We start from the raw sequence: 18641 nt of genomic DNA, 5'->3' as shown, positions 1-18641 counted from the left end.
ATAAAAATACAAGAGTGAACAACAGGAAAATCAAATAGCCCTAAATGTATATTCATTTTATGACAAAACCTCAAAATATATCAACTAAAAGAAGAAAAAGACAAATCCATCATCAAATCTGAAGAATTTAGCATTTCTCAGGAGCTGACAGAACAAGCAGACAAAAATATTCAGTAAAGATGTGGATGGTTTGAATATGGTTAACAAATTTGACTAGATATGTATACAATACTTTAACAACTGCAGACTGAAAAACTGTAATTAACTGAAATTTAAAGCTCCTCTTCAGAGACACCATTAAGAGAGACAAAAGGCAAGCATAGAATGGAAGACAATATCTCTTAAACTATATAAAATATATCTACAGGGGCACCTGGGTGGCTCAGTCGGTTAAGCGTCTGACTCTTGATCTCAGCTCAGGTCTTGATCTTGGATCGTGAGTTTAAGCCCTGCATTGGGCTCTACTTAAAAACAGACCAAAAAATCATGTATCTACAAAGAACTTTTACCCAGGATACATAAAAATCTCCCACAAATTAGTGAAAAACAAACAAAAATCCTAGAAAACCCACATTTTAAAAAATGGACAGAAAAGACTTTTCCACTTTTATTTACATTACGTATCAACAAAAATGCCAAAAAAAAATTAGAAGATGACTTTTAAATTACTATAGGGCTAGAGTACTATCAAGTGGATAGAATAACCACTAAAGCATCTAATAATTTTGGTGATTTTCTAAATATTCCAGTAATGATGGTGTTAGGTAACTTCTGATGACAATTAGGAAACTAAAGTCTTGCCAAGTCACTCTTTAAGGAGGATTTTAGTATCAGATTCAAATAAAATAATAAGAAAAGAAACCAAAATACTATTCTAATATGCTTCAATAGCTTACAGGTGGACCATGGAAAAAGTCACTGTTCTTCCACTTGGGGAACCAAGATTATCTGCCCGAACAGATGTCTACATCATAAAAGTGCCCAATGACAGAAATTGGAAAAAGAAATCACAGTTGTTTAGAGCAATGCTTGATACATAATACACTCATTGTATACTTGCTGAATGAATGAATTTATCCTCATAAGCACAAAGGTGAATGAATGAATGTTAGCTCAACTATGGGGTAAATTATCATGAATTCTGGGGGCACCTGGGTGGCCCAGTTGGTTAGGCATCCGACTCTTGGTTTTGGCTCAGGTCATGATCTCAGGGTCCTGGGATCGAGCCCCGAGCTGGGCTCTGCACTTGGTGCAGAGTCAGCTAGAGATTATCTCCCTCTCCCTCTGCTCCTCCCCCTGCGTGTCCATGCACGCTCTTTCTCTAAAATAAATAAATAAAATCTTTTTAAAAATTATCATAAATTCTGTTAAGCAGAGTCAATATACATAATTCTTCTGCACTGAGGTGGTACAGGCAAAATGGTGAAGACCATGGGCTTTGAATTCAAAAAAGACTTGAATTAACTACTCCAGTAATACAGTAACTGTGTGATCTTGTTAGGTTAGCTAATCTCTGTAACCTCCATTTCTTCATTTGTGAAATGGAGAGTTACAATGCTCATCTGGAAGGTCAGGTATTTAAAACATTTAGCACAGGGATATAGCCATGTAATAAACAGTTTCTGTTGTTACGTATTCAGAAAAGTATTTTTACTTTTTAAAAGAGATTTAAAAAATTCTATTAATAAAAAAATAAAAATTTTTGTTTTCCCAAACTACTGCTTAAAAATAACAGCAATAAAAATATATTGTAAGGATTAAATGAAATATACTTAAATATGCTTAAAACAGTGCCAGGCACACACTAAGGGCTTTGAAAGTGTTATGCATATTATAAGGGATAGTATTGGGTAGACTCCTAGCCAACCGAGGCTCTGTCAACCCATTTTAAGAGTTCTTAAGCGGTTATCAACTTAATACTAATCTAGCCTCACCTTTTGTTTTTCCTTCATTACAAACAAGTAACAGTTCACTTTCAGTTTTAAAACGAGTTCAGAGTCGAAAGAACTTGAAAATTTAAAATGATCTAACCAACACATCCCCAATCAGATCCCATAGACAGGCCTCTGGAAACCCATAAACCACGTGAAATTACATATAAAAGTATACGTTGTGTGATATGTAGATGCATAGATATCTACTTTTAGTAGAGGGTCCATGAATTTTGACCATTCTTCCAAGAGTCTAAAAACCCCAAAAAGATAAAAATGAGAGCTCTTATCCAGTAAATCTATTTTCCTTATAAATAAAGAAATAAGAGTTTTACCTAGAGAAACTAACTTAAGCAAATTAATGACAACGTAGGAACTAAAGCCAAGTGTCTCTTGATTCATCATTAAATATTTTTTCTCCACTACTCCCAATTTCCGACAGGAAACACACACACACAGGAAATCTGTACACATAAGAAATTTGTACACATACATACAATATGGGACAGTCCCCTTTATGAACAAAAGTTTCATTTCCTTTACTACCTCAAGAAATATGTGCTCTATTTCTGACTACACCACAGGGCCTACCTTCATGCTGAATAAACACTTACCTCCCTAAAGTCAACCTGGATTGCTACATCACCATGCGCACACACAGAAACAGTTCATAGGGTATGGTAATCAAGGGGTTTATGGGTCTATCAATTTGTTAGAAACAGTAACTGAGATGGAAGGCAAGGAAGAAATCCTAATTATCAAGCACAACACTCTTGACCTTTAGAGTATTTCTGATGATGCCCTGGTTGGTTGTTTTTTTTTTTTTGTTAACATAAAGGTCTAGTACCTGGCTTGGGATCTAACCACAAAAAGATGCCAAGGTATTTATATCGTCAGTCACAAATGCAAAAACTACAGCACAGATGGGGAAAGCGTGTCTTTCCAGAGTCAGGAAAAATATTGAACAGGTGTGAAGCTTAATAATCTCAAAGCCACTGGATCCTATTTTCCATGATTTTGTATTTAAGATGTCATTTTAAAAGCAGAGAAGGTGCCAAAAAGACTCTTAAGCAACCTATCTGTGCTCTTCCAAAAATAAAGCTATTTTCAAACTTCTCTAAATGTGTAATCTAGAATGCTGTAAAGAAGAAATGTTTTTTGAACTTAAAGCCTCAAAACCTACAGGAGAAAACATGGACATGAATTTCATCATCTCCATGTTCTCATCCTATCATCTGACTTCCCAAAACACACAAATCCTTGGTAGCTTCAGCGAACAGCTTACTTATTTCTCTCAACCCTGCTTCCTGCCACCTATTACCATTGGTAACTCCAAAACATTGACAAGACTGACCAATCCGACACACATTGTTTACAGGTGCCTAAATATTCACCCCCATCTTTATCAGGATTCCCTTCACCCACATATTGATACGGGCAAACCCTGAACCTCATCACTAGAAGACACCAAATATCTCTGGCACTAGAGATCTTCTTTTTCCTCCTACCTTTCCTACTTTGTTACACTGAAAGGAACCTGCTCCTCACTCTCACTGGGTCTCCAGGTCTACTGATCCCTAATACCTAATACCTCCATTTCCTGGGATCTTATGATTCAGATGCCTACTTATTAAAGAGCACAGACCCACAATCGACCATTTCAATAACGCTACTACCTTAGAATTCTCCCCCAAGCCCAATAAGGCTAATTCTCTCTGAACATTTTGTCTAAGACTGCCAAATACACCTGGAAAAAGTACAAACTCTGCCGATCATCTCTACTATATAAACTTTGTGCCAACTCACCTAAATTATCCCCTCACAACTACAGATGATCCATTTATTTACAGAGAACTGACCCCAGTACAGGGGATACTCCAAACTTTTTCCTTGCGTTAGAGTCCTATTATTGCTGAATACATAACCACAAATTTAGCAGCTTACCACTTTTTCACAGCTCCAGAGTTCAGAAGACTAAAATCAGTTTCCCTGGACTAAAGTCAAACTGTCAGCAGGGCTGATTCCTTTTAGAGGAGCTGAGGGGGGGAGCCCACTTCTTTGCCTTTTTCAGCTTCTAGTGGCTACCTGTATTCCTTAGCTGCAGCCCCTCCTCCATCTTCAAAGCCTATCACTCCAATCTCTGCGTCCGTCATCACATCACCTCCATCTCCTACCGACCCTCCTTCTGTAATGACCCCGTGATTCCACTGGGCCCACTGGGATAACCTAGGACGATCTCCTCATCTCAAAATCCTTAACCTAATCATACCTGCAAAGCTCCTTCTGCCCTATAAGGTAACAATCCCTAAGTTCCAGATAGAACTTATGGGCATGTCTGGGGGATCATTATTCAGCCTATCACATTCTTTAACCCCTCACATACTTCAGTCACCCTAAACCAATGGTTCTACTTTACAAAGGAGACCAAGAGCATCAAAAGTTCCTCAGCTTCTCTCCTCTTCACAAAGTTGTTGCTACATTCTGCTTGGCCTCTTTACTCATCCTTAATGACTTTCCAAGTAAATAGCTCAAAAAGCAGCAGTGACCCTCCCCCCTTCCTGGGTTAACTCTCACCCTGTGCCTATGAATTGACAGCCTCCAACCTTTAAGGAAAACCTCACGACAGCTCTATTTGTGAAAATGACTGGAAATATGGACAAACTCAAGTAAAAACATGAAAATAAAGTCGCCGTAGTTTTACGCAGAAAATTTCTCTACTAACCTTCCAGTAACCCTATACATCACAATAGAAAATGTTTTTCTATTTCCTTTGCCATTAATTCTAATTGCTCAAAAGTAGCCTATAGAATACCACCCATAAACTTAATTTCCCTTCATATTACATTCATTTTTATAGTTTAAAAAGAAAAATTAATTGAATAGTAACATGTATTTATGAATTATACTGACAATTAAAGCTATTATAGAACCAGGACAAATTTTCTTGTAAAATGCTCAAATCTTTCCCCAATCATTAATCTTTTAAACAATTAAAATTGAAAACGAAACTTTTACTAAGTAGCCCCAAACCAATCTTAGAAGTTCAACATCCAAGTTTCAAACATTAGGAAGGGGTGGAGTGGCAGAAACTAGAGGTGATATGTTCCATCTAGAGACATGTACACCTTTCTTTTTGAAACACTGCACATGCCACACAACAAAATTATGTGGAACAAAGTGTGACCAGTGTCTGCCTCCATGTAACCAATGATTCCATTTTCATTTTCAAGGGTCAGTGTGTCCCATAGTATCTACATATCGAGGCTGATGCAGGACATTTTATATACATATACCTCCTTGTTAAGAATAAAATTCAGCTGAGTAGGTGGTGGTAGGTGGGTAGACAGTGAAGCATCTTCTCTCCTCCCGCTCTGAGCCTGAGATCTAAAATTCCAAGTTACAACCTGTATTCATCGTCAGAAGATACCTGTCTAGGATCCATGACAGTACAACCAGTACGCTTCAGATATATGCCCTATCTAGCAGGTTATGTCACCTGAGAAGTCTGGAACGAGGGTAAAACTCCAAAGAAAATGTAGATGTCAACAGGAAAAAGTCTTTAGATTTTTGGCAGTTAAAAGCATTTATATTTCTTGACCAAAGTATTGGTTACATAAATACATATGTTTGTCAAAATAATTTTCTAACTCCAGTCCTGAACAATTCAATGTATAAAATTTTACCTTAATTTTAAAATTTTACCCTAATTTTAAAAAGCACTTATTTAATTAAGCCCAGAATATTACACATAAAAAGGCAAAATAAAGACAATGAAGACTATGAAAATGAAAAGAATTCTATCTCGTGGAACGTGAAGATATCTTATCAACAACACTTTAATTTCTCTTCAAATCCTCCATAGCATATATTTTTTAAAGATTTTATTACTTGAGAGAGAGAGAGAGCAAGAGCAGGGGGAGGCACAGAGAGACAAGCAGACTCCCTGCTGAGCGCAGAGACCTATGCGGATGGATCCTAGGATCCTGAGATCACGAGCTGAGCAAAATCAAGAGTAGGACGCTTAACTGACTGAGCCACCCAGAAACTCCAACAATTGCATATTTTTTTTTAAAGATTATTTATTTGAGAAAGAGAGTGCACGTGTGGGCCCAAGGGAGCACAAGGCAGGAGGGGCAGAGGGAAAAGCAGACTCCCCACTGAGCAGGGAGCCCGTGGGGCTCCATCCCAGGACACTAAGATCATGACATGAGCCGAAGGCAGACAAACAGCAGCATATTTTTAAAAAGCATTTTGCAAAAGTGTAATCTATAATCATTAAAAAGATTCTGTGTACATTTATTTATTCAAGTTACACATGAGTGCCTAGTTTGTGCAAGGAGCCGTGCTAGGTGTTGAGAACACAGTGGTGACAAGACACTGGCCCCGCCTCATAAAGTTCAGTCTAATGGGGAAACGAGGCCCTAAACAGTTGTTAATAATGATTGTGATAAATGCTACAGAGGAAGAGCACTGGATACAATGAGAGGAATTGCAGCCTGTAGGCAGTACACAGTGCAGGTCAGGGAAAGCTTACCAGAAATTTGAGCTAAGACTTAAAGGATAAGTAGGAGCAAATCACATAAAGAGAGCAAACATTCTAGAAACATTTCCACACAGAAGACATGCATGAAGATTTCAAGATGAACAATAAGAATTTCAGCAGGGCAGTAACTTGATCATGTGGTTTCAGATGATAACTCTAGGAGCAATATGGAAAAGAGAAGAGCAAGGAGCACAGTGATTGTTATAAGACTAGTCACTGAGTACTCCAAGAGAGAAATGAAGGTGCTTTCTTACTGGTAGTTACGAAAATGGAAAAACTGCAGATTCTAGAAGTATATGATGTAGGGAGAAGAGGAGAAAAAACTGATGAGAGTAATTCCCAGGTCTCTGGCATGAACAAATGGAATGATATCGATTATACGGTCATTTGGAAATGCAAGTTTGGAGGAACTCTCAGACAACAAAGGTAGCCATCAACTTGCCAAATGAACATAACAAATCTGAATCTCAAAAAAATAAGGCTGGAGATGCGATCTGGGAATCATCTACACAGAGGCACTAACTGAAGCTACGGTAGTAAGTGAGGTGAACCAGGATGAGGAAGTCCAGGTTACTAAGCCTTAAGAATGCCTCTATTTAAAGGGCAGAGAAGGAGGAGAGGCTGAGAAGGAAGAGTCGGAAAGGTAGGAGGTGTACCGAGGGAGTGCTAGGTCACTGAAACTGAGGACCCAGCATGTGAGAAGAAAAGAGTAGTCAACTGTGCCCAATGCTGCAGGAAAAAAATCGAGGAGCATGAGGATTCGCAGTGATCTCTGCCTTCGGAGATGTGCAGACATGGTGATCCTCCTAAGAGCAATACTGAACAGCATAACTGAGGAAGAAGCTAACCTGGAACATATTCACAGCGAATGAAAGATGAGAAAAGGGAGGTAGCCAACAGTCGACATTTCTGATGAGACATTTGCCTGTGAATGGCAATGAGACACCCTGGGAGGCAGCGCAGAGGTCCAAGAGAAAATTCAGTGGAATTTTATTTTGAGGATGTGAGTGGCCTGAACGTGTTCCATGCTGATGAGTAAGACTCAGTAAAAAGGTAGAACGTGAAAATACTTCAGGTTTTTGACAAGGGAGAAAGGGATGTGACCCTGCTTAGCACAGGAGGAAAAACCGGCCTTTAACATGAGGGGAGACAATGCCTCCCGTCAAACAGGAGGGAAAAGGAAAAACACAAAAGGGAGAAAATACAGACAAAAATGTAGAAACAGTGGTAAGCAACGAACATAGGTCCCACCTGATGCTTGCTCTTTTCTCTGAGAAGTGGAAGGCAAGATCATTTAAGAGTGAGGAGGCCAGCAGGAGAGCTGGAGGTTTGAAGAGAAACTAGTAAAGGGAAAATGAGACCACAGGACAGTGTGAAGGGTCAACTGGAGGCTTGTGACAAAGGACAAACAGCAGCACTGACCTACCCTGTGTGGAGTTTCCTCCAGCAGAGGCTCAGGAAAGGTAAGCTGCTGGGTTTATCCAGGGCTGTGGTACTACCAAGACGGGTTTGATGAAAGGATGAAGGGACAAGAAACCTTAATCCTAGGGAATTTTTACGGAGCACACTACTATGATCCAGGTGCTATTAGGTGCTATACATGAATGGTACCTTCGAGCCTCATGGCTATCCTACCCAGGTAGCCAATATTATTTTCATTTTATAAATGAGGAAGCTGAGGAATAAACGAATTAGTTTCTTGACTATGGTCACATTAACAGTCAGGATTCAAGGTTTGACATTTCATTTGGGAACCCTCTCCCCCACCCCCGCCCCCAAAAAGGGAACTGAAATAAAACAGAAATTTTTAAAACAACATTATGTAAGAGTGTGGTTATAATTTTTAAATACTTCTTTTATCAATAGAATAATAGACCATGAAATTACAAGTGGTTTTCTTAGTGTTTGTTAGCATTAAAATTTAAAGACTCATCAAATCTAGAACTTAATGAGAACAGTATAAGTTAACTTATTTCACATTTACAACCCAGACACTATATGTTTTCACATGCTATCTCATTTACCTCAAAATGTCAGCACAGGATGAATCTATATCCTGAAGAGGAAAATGAGGATCAGAAAGGCTAAATACTGTTAAACTTTTTATCAACCCCTGAAAAATGAAGTAGCCTCTCCCTGACCCCCTTGCCACTAAGCCCTATAAAACCAGGGGTAATAGGCCTGACTGCATTCTCTAAGCAGAACAAAAAACTCCACAGCTGTTTGCTCTCACTGGAAATTCTTTCCAACCATTGCTTTATTCTATCAAGTGAAAGAAAACTAGGACATGCTCTCACCACTAGAGCTAAAATCAAACTAAAGAAACTGAAAATAAATATTTGAAAAGCAGAGAGTGAAACCTTAGAAGAAAATCATGTCCAATTCCCAAATATAAACACTGAAGCAACAAGAAAAGTTATCAGTATTAATTTTGCACTGACACAGTAATTAAGCTTGATGAATCTAGCTCCATTCTATAATCACACAAAGGTAAGAAAAAACTTGATAGGTTAATCTCCTTGAAAGTTATTAAACAGCTTAGCTCATGTTAATGTTTTCCAAACTGCCTTGCTGAATAAGATATTTTCCTGGACGGACAAAAACAGAAAACAGTAATAATAGGTAAGAAATGGAATATGTATCTGAATAACATTATATACAGCAAAGATTCACTATTTAGACAGCAGCTGTTAAGAGTGTAAATATTACAAGCATTATTTGTATAAAATGATACCCCCATCACTGAAGATATAAGGGCATTAGATTTTAGTTAAGAGAATATTAAGCTTTCATCTCTCATGCTGTCATTCAATCACTGTTACTCAAAAAGAGATGTTAAGTAAGGTTTTTCGACCTGTTCCATTTTGAAGTACAAGTGCTGTATACTGAGAAAAAAATAGACCTTTCTCTTTCAGTCTTCCTTTCTAATCATTAAAAATAAGAACAATTAAAATTCTACTTCATATAAGCTAAAAGGCTGGTCCCTGCAAAGGAAATATTGTTTTATTAAAAAAAAAAACAAAACAAAACCACCTTCCACACTGACCTATACCATCCAACTAAATATGATAGAAAGAATAAAGACATTGTGTTTTGAAATGCCTAACTTCTTAAAGGGAAAACAAAAAAGCTCTACTTACCATATACATTAGTATGTCTCTAATCATCACCATAGCTGTTTGATGATCATTCCAAGCTTGATTTAGCGTTTGAAGAAAGTTGTTATTCAATGAATTTAGTACATCTTCTCGCACCTATTAACAGAAGAGTTCATTAAGGTTTGTTTACACACACAAACACACACACACATGCACTCTCATATGTACACATGCACATATCTGTTCAATAAAATAATGATGTGGAATCTTCAATTTTACATCAAAGAAATAGGTTATAGGCCAGTAGAAATATTTTAAGCTACAATATATCCTAAATACAGGTAACTAACAAATGTGTTGTATAGTCCAGACCCATCTCCTGATCTCCAGAATCATAATGCAACCTCCTGGGCATTTCTCAACCCTCCAACAAACTAACATCACAGTCAAAATAAAATCCTAAATACTTATAAGGAACTACAGAGCCCCACAGAACTGGCCCCAAGCTATGGCTCCAACTAAATTTCCTACTACATCTCCCCTTCCCCATCTTTGTAGAACGGCTGAAAATGTCAACTTTAGAGTCAAACTACCGGGCTCAACTCCAGCTCCCTGACTAGCTGTGTCACCCTGGGTAAATTATTTCGTCTCTGTGCCTAAGTTTCCTTACATGTGAAACTGTATCCATTTCATAGAACTGTCGTAAGGGCTAAATGAATACTAGTGACATACTTAGAACAGTGTCTGGCACTCAGTCAACACTTACTGAGCATAAACTGTTAACTCAGTACACTTCAGCTACAGCGGAGCTGCACACAGCAACTGTGTTCTACCCTTTCTTCTGCACGTTCCACACAGCTTACACCCTCACTTTTTTCTGCCCAAGTTTCACTTCCACAGAGAGGTCTTTCCTAACCACCCTATTTCAAACAACAACTTCTATCTCCACTCTTTACTGTTTCTCACAGTACTTATCACTGCCTACTGTTTTACATACTTATCCATTTACTGTTCCTCTCACTAAAATGCAAGATTCACAACAGCAGGGATTTTGTCTTTTCCCTGTGTGCTTCCCACACCCAGAACAGCGCCTGGCATCTAGAAGACCCTTTAACTTCATTCATCGTACCCTCCAACACCATGACCCATCACCACCATCGTAAGCTTTTTCAGGATATCTATCTTTGCACATCAAGTTGCCTTGAGTCTGAAATGCCTTCCTAATGCAATCCTGCTAAGACTACTCAGACTTCAAGAATTCCTTTCCATAGTCTACAAGCATACTGCCACCTTCCCCAATAAGAGGTTCCTGACTACTACTACTTCCTGCTATGCTATCTGTCCAATGGTAAGACTACTGACTAGAAAACAGAATTCAGACTCTGGTTCTAGCTTTATGATGAAGAAGCAGTTTGTCCTCTAAGTTCTTCTAACACTTTGGGACTATACTGCCAACCTCTCTAATTATTCCAACCCACCCAATCCTCCATGGTCTAGCTCAGCTTGTAACTCCAGCCTAACCAGACATGTTCTAGCTCCAAACACCTGCAGGAATGATTAGACATTTTTAGGTTGGGGAGAATCTGAAGTCATGGTGTTTTGTGAGAAACAAATTATTTAAGATGTGTGTGAGATATATAGATATCTATAAACTTAAATTATAAATAGTAAATGTCATTGCAAATTAGCACAACATAAAGGAGTATAAACAAGTGGTTGCCAAGTGCCAAAGACAAAAAAAAAACCCAAAAAACCAAAAAAACAAAAAACACACTATTCCCAACAAATGAGAGAACAAATTCAAATTGAGAAAACTGTATCTAATTTTTCTTATACATTAGAGGAAAATGGCCATTAAGAGATTTTATGTCTGTTCTATTAAATGTGTAGTATGAAAACCACTAGACTATACCACACATAATATTATATATAATCTTTTGTTCATAAAACTATAAGCTCCTTGACTTCAAAATACGTCACCCATATGTATGCTGACTATATAAAAAATGATAAACACTCATGTAGGTTCATAGACAGTACTGTGTTAAACAAATACTTTTTTGAAAAGTGAATACTAAATCATTTATTCCAACTTGTTAAGTCTGGCACTTGTCACATGCAAATTCCCATGACAGCTAACACTAAAACATCCTACAAACTGAAAATAGGCCTATCTACAAAATTCTTCATCAATCTTCATATTCTTTCAGTGAACCACTAAATTTTGAGTACCAATTAAAATAATGACAATACTAGAGAAACTGTACTACATGACCAAAAAATTTATTTATTCTGAACATCAGAATATCTAGCAATTAATTATTCTTAAGGACTTAAGTGAACTTCTGTATACCCCTTTGTTATAAAGACAAGTTACATGTTAACAAAGTCACCCTAATTTTGGAATGCAAAAATGTGCTTGGTATTATCTGTTAGATGAATGAAAAACTGACTACTTACATTTTTAAAAGTTATAAAAGAAGACGGGTGTCCTAAAATCACTGATTTATATACACTTTAAAATAAAACACCTCAAGTATTTATGTAATATTTATACTTGCACCTGCCTTTCAACAAAATAAAAATGTGATCAACCAGCACAATGTGTCATAAATGATAAAACTGCTTTATGTGCATACTTCAAAAAATTATCCTGACAAATAAATAACAATGAATTTTACTTAGCAGAAAATAGCTGCTATTAACTTTGTTATATTTAGTTTGTTCTTTACTGTTGGAAATTTAGATGTGGTCATGGATCTGCTTTGGCCAATGACCTAAGCAAAAATGATGCATCATTTTTACACAATGTAAACTTTACCATCTTAGTAATTTTTAAGTGTAAAATTCAGTGGTATTAAATACATTCACAACAATTAACCTCTATCGCGGGACATGGGAGTTCTAAGAGGTGCCCCAGAAGATCTCCTGTTTGTCAGACATACACTGTCATATTTATTTTTGAATGATTATGAACACACACACAGACACAGGACTGTAAGACATAAAATAAATGCTTTAGATACACTTGCTGCATTCTCCTAATTATTCAGATCACTCTATGAACAAATAATTCTTCTAATGCTGTCTCAGAAAACTGTCCTTCTACTCTGATACATGAAAAGTGAACAAATATTTGTTCAAATATACATAATAAAAGGTAGGAATGAGATGAAAATTCAATCTTCATGAAGATTAAAATGGGCCTTTTAAAAGATAAGTTTGCATATAAACCAAAAAACACATTAAGCAGGGGATGAAAAGATTTAACCCTTATTTTACAAATTGTTAACAGAATACAGAAAATTTGCAAAAGATAGGAACTGGGGTCAGTCTGTGTGTGAATAACATTGTTAATCTCACACCCTAATAACCACAAGTGTGGGCATCAGCAAAGGCGAACAGGAAGAAACCCTACAATAGAGGTGGTACCAGTACCAAAGGGGGCCTGCGGATCAGGTATATCCAGCATTATTATACAAGAAAAGCTACATGAAGGTTATCCAGGCGAAGAGCTGGAATTTGAAGGGCGAGACAAAGAAAAACAAGCAACAAAGCCATGAAAATGAGAGTAGGATGGGACCAGCTGTGACGACAAAGCTAAAATGAGTAGTCGAAAACTGATGGCTTGTTCACGGCACTTAGCCTTGTAAAAAGCAAGATACAGACAGTAGTCAAGAGCAGTAGATCACGAACCTGGCAGAGAATTAGAATCACTTGAAGAGCAACAGATTTCGCTCAAGAGAATGAGATGACAAGACACAGACTGGGAGAAAATATTTGCAAAAGGCGTATCTGGTAAAGGACTGTTACCCATATATACAAGGAATTAATAAAACTCACCAAGAAAACCCAATCTAAAATATTGGCAAAAGACCTGGCCACCTCACCAAAAAAGATAACCTGACGGCAAATAAGCATACTGAAAGATGTCCAACATCTGACTGAGAAATTACAAATTGAGGGGCGCCTGGGTGACTCAGTCCATAGAGTGTGCAACTCTTGATCTTGGGGTTGTATGTTCAAGCCCTACGATGGGTGTAGAGAGCACTTAAAAATAAAATCTTTAAAAAGAAAGAAAGAAAGAAACTGCAAATTAAAACAACAATGGGATACCCTTATACATTTATCAGAATGGCCAAAATCCAGAACACTGACTACACCAAATGCCGCTGAGGATACAGTGAACAAATTCTTTTGCTCACTGCTGGTGGGAATGGAAATTGATACATAGCCACTCTGGAGGACAGTTTAGTAGTTTCTTACAAAACCACATATACTCCTACCATACGATCCAGCAATTAGGCTCCTTGCTATAAATACTAAAGGAGCTGACAACTTATGTCCAAACAAAACCCCACACTCAGATTTTACAGCAGCTTTATTCATAACTGCCAAAACTTGGAAGCAACCAAAATTTCCTTCAGCAGGTGAAATAATAAACTGTGGTACATCCAGACAACAGAATATTATTCAGCACTAAAAAGAAATGATCCATCAAGTCATGAAAAGAGATGGAGGCACCTTAAGTGCATTTTACCAAGTGAAAGAACACAATCTGAAAAGGCTACTACATCATTCCAACTACATGACAATCTGGAAAAGGCAAAACTAAAAAGACAATAAAAAGATCAAAAGAAGAAAAAGATCAGGTGCTAGGAGTTAGGGTGGAGGGAGGGATGAATAGGCAGAGCATAGAGGATTTTTAGGGGAATGCAACTATTCCATATGGTACTACAATGGTAGCTACATTTCATATACATTCATTAAAATCTACAGAATACACAACATAAACTATGGACTCTGGGTGATAATGACAGGTCACTGTAACAAATGTAGCACTGTGGTAGGGGATGCTGACAGTGGGACCACGGAAGATGTCTGTATCTTCTCCTCAATTCTGCTATGAATCTAAAACTGATTTAAAAAATAAAGTCTATTAAAAAAAAAAAAGATTTTGGGGCTGACCCAAGACCAAGAAAAGACCATCTCTTTTTTAAAGCTACTCAGGAGATTCTCCTACAACAGCCAGGATCAGGAAACCACTGCTTCAGGAGCCACACACTAGCCATTTCTGTTCCTTCCCTCTGCAGACTTTCTTCAACACAAGTTGTGTTTTTGTATAGCTATAGTAATATTGATACAATTCTGAATCCTGATTTTTTTAAAGAACAGTTAACATGTAATATTAATCTCTGCTTTAGGAGAAAAATATCTAGTTATAGCACTTCAAAGCATGATAGTAATCCAAAGAAAAAAGTTCTATTAGAATAAAATATAGGAAGAAAAAGTCATCTGAGATTTTAAGCAACTACCAACATAAAAACAAAAGCACGATTTATAAAAGGAAAATATAATAAACTGGAAACTTCTGTTTTGCAGACACTGTTAAAACAATAAATAAACAAGCTACAGACTGGGAGATAATATCAAATGATCTGTATCCAGAATCTCTCTTTCTATATATATATATATCTATATATATATATAGATATATATGTATCTATATATATATATAGATATATATATATATAGGTCTCTCCCCCTCTATAGATATAAAAACTCTTACAACTCCGTAAAGAAAGCAAACAATTAAGAAATGGGCAAAAGACATGGACACTTCACGGAAGAGGTTATATAAAGGCAATTTTACACATGAAAAGATGTCCAACAACACTGGCCATTAAGGAAATGAAATTTAAAAAATGAGATACTACTATAAATCCATTGTAATAGCTAAAATAAAATATACTGACAATACCAAGTGCTGGCAAAAATGAAGGCAACCAGAACTCTTCTTATACATTGCTAGTGAGAATGCAAAATGGTACAGCCCTAGAGGAAAACAGTTTGGCATGTGACCTAGCAACCCTACTCCTAGGTACTTATCCTAGAGAAATGAAAACTTATAGTCACACAAAACCTATATACGAATGTTCACAGGAGCTCTCTTCACAATCACAAAAAACTACATACAATCCAAAACTCGTTCAACAAGTAAATAGGTAAATGGATATGTAAACTGTGAACATCCATACAACAGAATGTATCATTCAGTAATAAAAAGGAACAAACTGGCACACATACAACACCTCAGCTCAATCTCAAAATAATTATGCTGAATGACAGACATTTGTCTCAAAAGGTTACAGACTGTATTATTCCAGTTACATGACATTCTTGAGAAAACAAAACTATAGTGACAGAAGAGATCAGTGGTTGCCAGATCTTGGGGTAGGAGTAGGATGTGACTATAAAGGGAAAAGAGGGAGTGTTCTGGGGTGAAGAAATGTTCTGTACTAATTATAACAGCATTTATATGAATCTATACACAAGGGTTAAAATTCATAGAACTGTATATGAAAATAAAAGGCTAATTTTGTTGATATCGACTTTTTAAAACTAGCAACAATTATGATTCCAAGTTGGGCCGTTTTATTATTATATGTCATAAACATAAGCTAGGATGCCACAATGTTTACTCTTAAAAGCAAACTCAGGGGGGCTTTGGTGGCTCAGTTGGTTAAGCATCTGCCTTCAGCTCAGGTCACGATCCTGGGGTCATGGCATAGAGCCCCAGCACAGATGGGCTCCCTGCTCACAAAGGTCGGCTTCTCTATCTCCCTCTGCCCCTCCTTCCAGTTTGTGCTCTCTTCTGCTCTCTAATAAATAAATAAAATCTTAAAAAAAAAAAAAAAAAAAAAAAAAAAGCAACTTGAATGCCAAACAATGAAAGAATTGTTAATTTCTTCAGGAGAGTCAACTTATGAATGACTCTGGAATAATTCAAATTGGCATACTACATTCTTCATTTCTGTGAACATAGCTTTTCCTGTCCTTTTAATTACATCCTCAGCAAAGATTAAAGTGGAATTACTAAATCAAAAGAAAATGTTTATTTTTCAACATTGTGATAAAATCTGTTCACTGATAATGTCCAAGTTGCAAGAAACCCATCTTCAAATCAATCAAATTACTAGCAAAAGAAAGAGGGGGATGGAAAGGAGGATGACAGGAGAGGCCAGGAGGCATGAGCATGCCTAAGACCTACAAGCTCCCAGTCTCTGCCCTTGAGTTTTCTTATCCAAATACCTTCACGGACTGACAAGGAGGCCAAGCCTGGGCCAGGAGCTCTTGGCTGTTGGAGAGTCAAAAGACATTAATAATTTGCAGTCTCTCCCCCCACCCCCGCCGCCAACACACACAATTAAATCATTAATTACAATTTTTTTTCACCTCTAAGTTTCAATGCCTGGGCAAAATCCCAGCCAATCCTAATTAAATGTTTAGGTAACACAAAGAAATTCATTGGCTAAAGCTAATTATAAAGATTTTAGCTCTAAAGTCCACTGAAACTAGAAATGAGCCATACGATTAATGATGATATGGACTACTGAAAATTAATGACTTCCTTCTTAAAAAGTCTCAAAACTCAGGACAATATTTAACTCAAACACAGACAAATCTCTGAAGTACAGAAAATTATATTTAGCATTATTTTGCATTGAAATACACATTGTGCATTAAAAACACAAAGAAGGTCATGAATAACATGGAGCACATGCTAATTATACAAAAAAATATTTACAAAGTATCACAGAGAAACTAAAACTTTAAAAGGTGTAATCTGGAAATCTGTAGTATTTTAACAATCACTCAAAATTAAAACAATCAAATTAGTATTTGAAGACAACTTTCCAGGGCAGTTTACTAACTAGGACTTTCAATAAGTTAGTTAACCTATCTGGCTGTAGCTCCTCTTACCCCTATTATCACTGGGGTTGACTAGAACAATGGCATTCACATCCTGCTCCACTAAGATGACTTAGTACTACTACAGGGCAGGCTCCATTTCCCCTGGGTAAATACGATTTATATTGTTTTTGTAGGATTTAAAAAGTGGACTTTTCCATTGTTTGAAAAAAAAATTGAGAACCACAGGATGTCTGTTAAGTACCTTTCTGGCTCTAAATTCTGAAACAAATATTGCTTATTTCATCCAACTAAACTATTTACATACATATGCAATATTTACATGATCAAAAATAGCATTTAAGTTTCCACTTACATCTGAATTTTTTCAGGGTCCCACACATGTGATGTGGGGGCTTGTCACTTTAGACACTTTACCAGTTACATAAACCATTTTTCTAAGGAATGTCGCTGAAGAGTTATTCTTGAAGAGCTCAAGAAACTTTCATCACATCAGAGTGATGTGACATAAACCTGTCAATAAAAGTGGCTACCTACAGAAGTCAATCTCCACAGAAGCCAAACCATGGAGCATAGAAGACATCTCTCCTTATCGGACACAAATAGTTTTTAAAAAGCTACATAGCTCTTTCCTTTCTCCTGAGAACTCTTGATTTAAGAGCTTAAAAAGAAATAGTGTAAGATTTTGCTATTTTTATGTAACAGTCATATATAGTGAATAGGGGCAGCACAGGAGTACAGGTGCTTAAAAGCTTGCCTGCCTGATGCAAATCACAGACCCAACACTTAGTAGATACATAACCACCAGTAACTTGAGTATCAAGTTTTTTCAAAAGAGGAGTAATAACAACACCTACTTCAAGGAGCTGTTGTGTGGATAAAATGAGTTAATATACAAATAATGCCTACAACAGGGCCCAGCCCACAGTAAATGCCATATAAGCATTTGCTACAACCACATTACTGGTATTACATATTCATAATATTATCACATAAATATTTGATCTTGCTACTCTATAATAAGTGTTGTCTGCAGAACAGGATCGTGTTCAAGGCTGTCACCACCACCACCATTATCATCATCACCACCTTGGAGCTTGTTAGAAACGCACAATCTCCAGTCCTAGGTCAGTCCTACTGCATCAGGATCTGCATTCCCACGTGCCTTAGATTTTAAGAAACATGTGACACAAAAGATATATGGTTACATACTTTATACAGTACTTCCTAAACTCTCAGTTTCCACTTGATTCTTGCTTTCCTTTCTTCTAAAAAACAGAAATTTCTCCGTTAACTGTAAGGGATCCTTTTACTTTATAAGTTGAGGAGTTTGTAAAGCAGCCAATATCCTATTAT

General features: G+C 37.0%; 1 protein-coding gene across 1 annotated transcript in view; it reads right to left on the bottom strand.

Moving 5' to 3' along the window:
- CUL3 (cullin 3) overlaps positions 1 to 18641 on the bottom strand; it is a 95051-nt gene that overhangs the window by 44665 nt on the left and 31745 nt on the right. The window contains exon 3 of the mRNA XM_040639814.1: positions 9615 to 9728. Coding sequence (XP_040495748.1) covers positions 9615 to 9728 — 114 coding nt within the window. The remainder of the gene's footprint in view (positions 1 to 9614; positions 9729 to 18641) is intronic.

The sequence above is a fragment of the Ursus maritimus genome, unplaced genomic scaffold (genome assembly GCF_017311325.1).
Source record: "Ursus maritimus isolate PB19 unplaced genomic scaffold, ASM1731132v1 scaffold_1, whole genome shotgun sequence".
Classification (NCBI taxonomy): Eukaryota; Metazoa; Chordata; class Mammalia; order Carnivora; family Ursidae; genus Ursus; species Ursus maritimus.
The sequence above is the reverse complement of the archived record's forward strand: the minus strand, read 5'-3'. Positions and strand labels throughout refer to the sequence as shown.